General features: G+C 31.6%; 1 protein-coding gene across 2 annotated transcripts; it reads right to left on the reverse strand.

Annotated features, from left to right (window-relative positions):
• Positions 1-1,039: 1,039 nt before the first annotated feature.
• On the reverse strand, positions 1,040-5,319 carry LOC114409982 (aldehyde dehydrogenase family 2 member B7, mitochondrial-like). 2 transcript variants are annotated; one of them, XM_028373702.1, is made up of 11 exons: positions 5,172-5,319; positions 4,392-4,502; positions 3,880-4,022; positions 3,615-3,768; positions 3,118-3,347; positions 2,907-2,996; positions 2,499-2,672; positions 2,272-2,409; positions 2,014-2,151; positions 1,737-1,798; positions 1,040-1,648 (listed from the first exon to the last, which is right to left on the reverse strand). In XM_028373702.1, the coding sequence occupies exons 1-11, from the start codon at positions 5,248-5,250 to the stop codon at positions 1,375-1,377; spliced, it is 1,593 nt and encodes a 530-aa protein (XP_028229503.1). In that variant the 5' UTR covers positions 5,251-5,319; the 3' UTR covers positions 1,040-1,374. The 2 variants fall into 2 exon arrangements, with proteins under 2 accessions (XP_028229503.1, XP_028229496.1); XM_028373695.1 differs by having other exon boundaries at positions 4,392-4,526; positions 5,172-5,318.
• Between the last annotated feature and the right edge of the window lie 2,992 nt (positions 5,320-8,311).

Consider the following 8,311-nt stretch of genomic DNA (forward strand, 5'->3'; position numbering starts at 1 on the left):
TGTCAATACAATAGTTTTAATTTTTTTTTTATAAAGATTTTTCATACTTGTGCTCATTTTAAGAGGGCACTGTTGAAGATTAATCTAGAAAAGTGTAGATATATAATTGGTGGTCCATTATCTAGAGAGTTCTTCATCTATGAAGATGTTGTAGTGTGTTAAAACTTCTTAATGAATGTAGAAAAATATCTTATTATCTAAAGTCATAGAAGCACCTAGAATATTATAAAGATGAATGATAGATGATAGATGAGTCTAGAAGATTTTAGGACTAAGTAGTATAAAAGTGTGTAGAAATCACCTATGTAACTTATATAAAGACATAAGTTGTAGCAGCCATGTAATGTATGTCAAGAAGTTAATAAGTACAATTCAAGTTAAGGTGTCAATTTTTTAAAAATTCATCCTCTTCCTACTCTCATCATTTTTACCATATTCTTCCATAAAAAAGACATAACAGCGTTCCATATCCTAACAGGCATCACAATAATATATTACTCATAACCTCTGATAAGTCATTGTTTGCAAAATCTGAAAGACAAAGGTTGATTTGTTTTAGGTTTTAGCATAATTTGTTTTAAAAGAATTGACGTTAAAATTTAATTTATAGTTAAAAAGTTGGTTTAAAAAATTAATTTGATTTTAATAATAAAATAAATTAATATAAACATATTTATGTGACATGTTCAAAATCAATTCTTGTTGGTGGTTATCTTATCCCAACCCGTGGTCTTCCTTTCTCTAGTGATGACTAGATTGATGATGGAGGTACATGATTGAGAGGTGGTAGATTTTCAACAAATATGAAATGAATTACTAAAATTTAATATAAGTTTAATGGTCATACACTAACCATGTAAAATATTTTTAAAATGTCATTTAACCATAACTTATCATTAATATGATTATAAATTGTAATTGGATGAAAGTGTAAAAAATAAAAATTTTACACGGTTAATTTATAGCCATTTTTTCTCATTTAATATATACAATGTGTTTTTGAATGAAATAACTACCAAAAATAACTCTTAGAATATGATACTGAATCGTTGTTAGTTGAATCACAGTTCAATCATAACACTGCCATTTACTAAAAACGAACAATGTCCTCTGAGAACAAGTAATATGAAGTTTACATCCATCATTATGCAAATTTGATTCCCATTCCAACCAGAAATTCACCTCTACGATGAATTTTACACCATAGTATATTTCGCGCTACCCATAAAATGCAGGGGCAAAAACAGAAAAAGAAAATAGATCATATTCATCATTATCAGATACTTTGAATGGAATAAACCCAATTTAATTATCTTTATTATTGGAGCCTATTTATTAATCTTTTTCATCAAATAAATCTAAAGCTAATGATGTTCAAAGCCAAGCAGGGTTCTTCAAGGATGTAACAACAGCCTTCACTTGCAAGTAGTTCTTGAGACTGTATTCTCCTTTTTCTCTTCCTTGGCCACTCATTTTGTACCCTCCAAAGGGAATTGCTGCATCAAATGTATCAAAGCAGTTAATCCACACTGTTCCAACTCGCAATGCTCTAGTCAAAGTGTTAGCTGTGTTAATGTTTTTTGTGAACACCCCTGCTGCAAGGCCATAGTGTGTGTTATTTGCTCTTTGAATCACATCATCAAGGTCCCTGTGATCAAACACAAAAGATAATTAGTGTTTGAAGCAAAAGTGCAAAGATAATGATATTATTTGCCAATAGGAGTCACTGTTCTCACTTGAATTTTAATATGGTTTGCACTGGACCAAAGATCTCTTCCTTTGCAATCAGCATGTCATCCTGGTTGTTTTTACAATTAGTAACACAAGAATTCACATTTTAAGCATCCTTGATACAATGAGTGCAATTAAAAATTATTATTATTAGAGAAATGCTAGCAAGAACTACATAACAATCTTTTAAACACACTTTATTATTCACTACAATATATCGAAAATTGCAAAAAGTTTCTAGTAGGGAGTGTGTTGCTAGCATTCCTCTTATTATAATTATACCTTAACATTTGAGAAGACAGTAGGCTGAATATAGAAGCCTGAGTTGCCAAATCTATCTCCTCCAGTTTCAAGAGTAGCTCCACTTTCAACACCGGACCTAATATACTTCAGTATTTTCTGAAATTGTTCTGAATCAATCTGATTTTTGGATCATACACAAAATCATCAATAGAGCAGACATTTTGAAACATGTAAGGAAATATCAAATTAGTGCAATATTTTCTCTGCATTTTGATACTAAACGTATGGGTATGTTACCTGAGGACCTTGCTCTATTCCCCCCTTGAATGGATCACCAACAGCACGCTTCAAAGCACGTGCCTTTGCTTTCTCAATAAATTCATCGTACACACGTTCGTGTACAAATGTTCTAGACCCAGCACAGCAGCATTGTCCCTGAATGTCACAAAAAACATCAATTAGCTTGTTTCTGAACCTTATGAAAGACAATTATTTTACAAGACAAACTTTATATTTGGATGTACCTGATTAAAGAATAATGCAAAGTGTGCTAGCTCAACAGCCTCATCTACATCAGCATCTTCGCATACTATAAAAGGAGATTTCCCACCAAGCTCCAGAGTAACAGGCTTAAGATTACTTCTAGCTGCCAATTCAAGGACAACTTTTCCAGTTTCGGTTGAACCAGTGAAAGCAAGCTGCAATAAAGTTCAACAAAGCAAAGACTTCAGTATATACACACACTTTCTAAGCTTCTATTTTGTGACTACACAAGAAACTTATTTCTTCCATGGTTCCACCATCAAAAAATCCTCACACTGTTTCACTAAAAGGGATTTGCCAATGTTGAGGAAACAAGTGAATAGCAGAGGGTAAAAAGGATCGACGAGGGGTGAAAATGAATACTAATGGAAAACTAAAAATCTCAATACCTTATCTATGTCCATGTGACTAGCAATGGCAGCACCAGCGGTAGGACCAAAGCCAGATATTACATTCAGAACGCCAGGAGGAAGTCCAGCCTGCCAGACATGATAAATTTGGTATGACCATTCAACATATATATACAAATCTTCCCATTTCTTTCAACAAAACAAACTAAAAGCAATCTCCTTTTAAAATAAAGCATGGAATGTGACAAACCTCATGAAGCAACTTTGATGCATACAAAGCAGATAATGGAGTCTGCTCAGCTGTTTTGAGAACAATGGTGTTACCACAGGCCAATGCTGGCCCAACCTTCCAGGCAAACATGACAAGAGGGAAGTTCCACGGAATGATCTGACCAGCAACACCAATGGGTTCATGCAATGTTTGCACATGATATGGCCCATCAGCTGGAACTGTGAGACCATGAATCTTATCTGCCCAACCTGAGCAATTCGGAATTAGAAGTGTTAGCACTAGTTTCATTGAACACCAAAGAGACAATCAGACAAGTTATTTCTGCATGAGTAACGTTAATTACACACTCTATAACACACTTGTTCTAACATACTATCTACAATTATAAAATTGAGTGGAACTCATTAAATGAGAAGTGAAACCTACAAAAAATTTGTGATTTTCAATAAATTTCAATCAATAACAAAGAATTTATTTATAAGAGTGTGTTGTTAGTGTTTCTCATTTCGACATACCAGCATAGTATCGAAATAGGCGAACCAGCATTGGAATTTCGATTTGAGCAGATTGTTCATATGGCTTCCCATTATCCCAAGTCTCAAGAGCAGCAAGCTCATCATTGTGCTTTTCAAACAGATCAGCAGCACGCAGCAATATCCTTTGTCTTTCCTACATGGTTACACAACAAGCAAACAAAACAAGGAATTAGTTGAGTGATCATGGGACCAAAGACCATGGATTTTGTACATTGTTCAAGAACAATTAGAAGGGTGAAAATACATAGGCTGTCATCTTTGGCCAAGGTCCATGGTCGAAGGCTTTGCGAGCAGCTGCAACTGCTCGATCAACATCTTCATGGTCACCCTCAGCAACATGAGAAATCACATCTCCTGTCCTGGGGTCCAACGTTGGAAAAGTTTTGCCTGATGTCAGGGGAATCACAACAGTAAGTTATGACCACCTTAAAATGCTTAATTTGTGTGCAAATGGTGTTTGGATTCGCATAGATTATCCAAAGTCATGTTGAAATACTAGCTAAAATGATCTTAGGCAAACAATTGAGGATCCAAAATTGATTTTTGCATTACATAACAAAAATGTATGTTGAATTTTTCTACTAACTTACTTTCAGAATAAAAACATTCAAATATAAATCATGTCCCATCAAACTCAATTTCAATCAAAGTCAATTTTGTAAAATCAACTTCATTCAAAATTAAATTTGCAAATGCTAACCCAACCACACACTTTATAGATGGGGATAAAACTAGGGTGAAAAAAAAAGGACTAACCAGTAGCAGCATCAACGAATTTTCCATCGATTAAGAGCTGGGTGTGTTCTACTTTAACTGGTGGTTTGATTGGTTCTTCAATTGCAGCAGCAGTGCTGAATTTACTGAGCCCTGCACCAAGAGCACCACTTCCACCTGAATATCAGAAGAAGAAAAAAGGGGCCAATTTATTAAAAATAAATAAGACCATTAATGAAAGCCCCAAAGCAAAACCAAGGCCTAAAAACACCAATCAAAAGGTATGATCATTCATCATCTTGGCATGTGACATAAATTGAAATGGTCCCAGGAAGTAGCCTCCAATTTATACACTAAAGTAATAACATGTACTTGAAGGGGCAGTGAAACTGTGAAAGAAACAGGTGGTAGCTGAAAAGGAACAGGGGCCAGACAAAAAAGGACAGTTCAGAATGCCTCACCACAAATAGCACTTTCACTTGTGGATCCTTTTAAAGTTTCAAACTTTTTATATCCTCTCTCCCCCACTTGGTCAATGATCATATAATTTTTTATAACACATTTCATTTTCTCTCTTTACAAAAAAAATAACAGCTGATCAATCCAACCATCTCCAAACAAATAGGTAACTATTATATCCTAAGGATCAGAAAATGATCCTATAATCCAAATCCCCCACAAACCCAGTTAATCAAATAAGAAAAATACAAAATTGAAAATCAATTCATTTTCATGCTCTACATGTTCTCAGAACCAAGCAGAAAAAGTAATCAAATCATCAATCACCCCAGGATCTTGGAAGTGATGATAAGCAATAAGTACCTCTAGAGAACAAAGGAGTAGTGGAAGCAGAAAGAAAAGAACGAGAGAGCAGCCTTGAGATCCTCATTGATGAAGCCATGGTCAATCTTCTTCTTTGGTTTCTCTCCCTCTCTCCACTACTGTTTATAGTCCAGTTTTATGAACTTTGTGAAATTCTTCCAAGATTATATAGTTACGGTCAAATGGGAAATCAACCCTCTAACCAATTGTGAACGTAATCGTAAATGTCGTTATCAATCACCCCAGAAATAATGCGACACTAACACGTGAGCCACCAAAATACGTTGACATCTCAGCTCACCACACCTTCCATAATGGGTATTTTTTCAATAAGGTTATCATTGAACTCAGACTAATTTTTAATTTTTTTTTTAAACGTAACTGATTATTTTTAATAGATTTTCTTCTTTTGTTTATATTTTTTAATCTAAAGACTTGAATGACACATCATGTACTCAGTTTTATTTAGACTAATATAATGTTGGTCTATTAATAGTTTTGAAAGATAATCCACATAATAGTCATGAGCTTTATATCTGATTTATCATTTTTAGTGAATAATTTATCTTTCTAATTAATTTTATTTTCATTAAGATTTAAATTAGATATTTTACTAAAGAAAATCAAATATAATATCAGCTACTTGTTAAGTATGTGTTTCTCTATATCAAATATTCTATTAATACTTATTATTCTGATCATCAGGTGTTAATGTTACATTTATAATTTTGTCCTTTTTTTTCTTGTGGGATATTAAATAATATTCAGTGTCGATTCTTTTATTTATTATTTTGTTACCGATGTCAAGAATTTATTAACTTTTCCAATACTTAATATTCGTACAAAAATATGTATTTTTCTGTAATAAAGTATTTATTCTTAATTATATTTTTCGATTTATAAAATTAAAATTTAAAATATCCAAATTCAATTTGACATGGATGAGCACACGTTGGTCGACCAGCCTTTATGATTGAACGTTGAATAAAGGGAAAGACTATTACGGTGGCAACCTCAGCCTTTATCTGTTTCCTTCGATTTCCATATTCCAAGGTTCCTTTTCTTGTTCAACTGTTCGCAGCTTTTATGTCTTATCCTTATACTGCCACACATTTTTATTCCTTTTTAATTGGGAAACCTTTTTATCTGTTATTTAATACAATCATCCTTTAAAGCTTTTATTTATTTATTTATTTATTTTTTTACTACTTTCTTGATTAACATTTAATGTAAATGAATGGGATCCAGGTTTTCAAAGATAAGTTTTGAATCATCCTAATTAATCAGTTTGAAATTTTGAAGATATTAAATTTAATGTACTTAATATTTTAAGACCAGAAACATTTTCTCTCTTTTTCATTTGATATTTTTTTTATTTAAATATTATTAATATTTTAAGAAGATATAGTATTTCTTTTGTACACGTCACTATGACTGTGATTCAAATTTCGCCGGAAATAGGTGGTTGTGATTGGCCAGCATTGTGTCTGACTGATTTGGCATAGCATGTTGTGATGACTAATCCAATTTTCCTTTTTCTTTTGTTATTTAACTTTTATTGGTTGGTTTTCTTTTATGTATGTAGATTGGATAGTGTGTATTTACACTTCATGCTAAATTATAAATTTAGTTCTTCTGTTTAATTAATTAGTTTAATTTAGTCTTTTTATTATTAAAAATTAATTTGATGTTTTAATTTTCAAAACTGATTAAATGTTCCTCTTCCACAAAAAATTGAAAGTTTTAATTTTCTGAGTCTTGGAGAAAATTTCACAAACTTAAATGAATCCATCATTGGACACCAATTAAAATTTTAGTGGTGCCATTAATATTAAAAACACTATTTAATAAAATTTTGAATAACTAAGATGAGTATTAAAAATAATAATGTGAGTGATTAATTAAATTAATTTGACTAATTGGTAATTAAATTGGGCTTGTATTATGCTTCTTTTGTTTTCTTTTCTTATTGGGCTGAAAGTAGTTCCTGAAGCACACATCACTATGTAGCTGGTTTTTGTTATATCCATTTTCCTTTTTTTTGTTAAGTACACTCTCCTCTTTTTTTTTTTATAAATTAAATTACTTAAATAATCTTCTCCTTTCAAACCTTCTCCTTTTCAGCAACAACATAATCCCTTTTTCATAACAATGCATTTTCTTCTCTTTCATCACACTCCCTCCTATCTTTCACTCTTTTCGTCCCCTTCTATGCTTGCTCAGGTCTCCTTTTGCTCTTCCCTTGCTCGGGCTCTTGTTCTATCATTAGGGTTTTTTCATCCTTCAAATTCCAAGTTGTTGTAGTGGAGTGAGTGCCTCTTAGATTTGTCTAAATTGAAGGACCAATATCAATTATGTCTTTCCACTTCAATGGTTTCACTATTGCACAATTTTTCCTTTTATGTGAGATTTTTAATGGTCCTAGTATTTTGCTTGACTTTTTTCTTCTTAACATTAAAAAATACTTTATGAACACAAAATAGTATTTTGGATTCCAGAATGTTAAGGAAATAAATTGTAAGACAATTTTATTTTTAAACATTATGAAAAGTATTTTTCGAACCACAATATAATATTTTGGAAAGTATTTTTTGGAATGTTAAAAATAAACTTTGTTCCAAAAATTACATTATGAAATAATTATCTTTTATCAATGTTATGGGTATATATGATAATAAATAAACAAAAGAATACTTGGAAAAAAAATGGATATGGCAAAAGCTTGATTTTTGTTTATTCTGGACTTTTTCCTCTTTTATTTTGGCGCATTGTTGCACTCAATCCATTTTTTTTTCTTACTGGGTTGTGGTTCTATAACTATTGCCTGAAAATCTGAGTGTGCGTTTTTCGTTTCTTCTTTGTTGGGGTTGTGACACCTTTTTAACCAAATTAATTAGTTTTTTTTTTTCGGGATCAGATATTACGTGTCTTTTAATTCAGGTCTTTTAATTTTGCTTGTAATATATGACTGTGGTTCACTTAAGAAAATTTTACATATAATAAAATAAGATTTAATTTGGACATAAATTAAATTTCAATTTATATAATAGAAAAGTATAATCCTACACTTGTTAAATGAAAATTGAATTACGTAAATTAATTGGATGGTATAAATTATATATATATATATATATATATAT

Source organism: Glycine soja, chromosome 1 (genome assembly GCF_004193775.1).
Source record: "Glycine soja cultivar W05 chromosome 1, ASM419377v2, whole genome shotgun sequence".
In the NCBI taxonomy this organism is placed as follows: Eukaryota; Viridiplantae; Streptophyta; class Magnoliopsida; order Fabales; family Fabaceae; genus Glycine; species Glycine soja.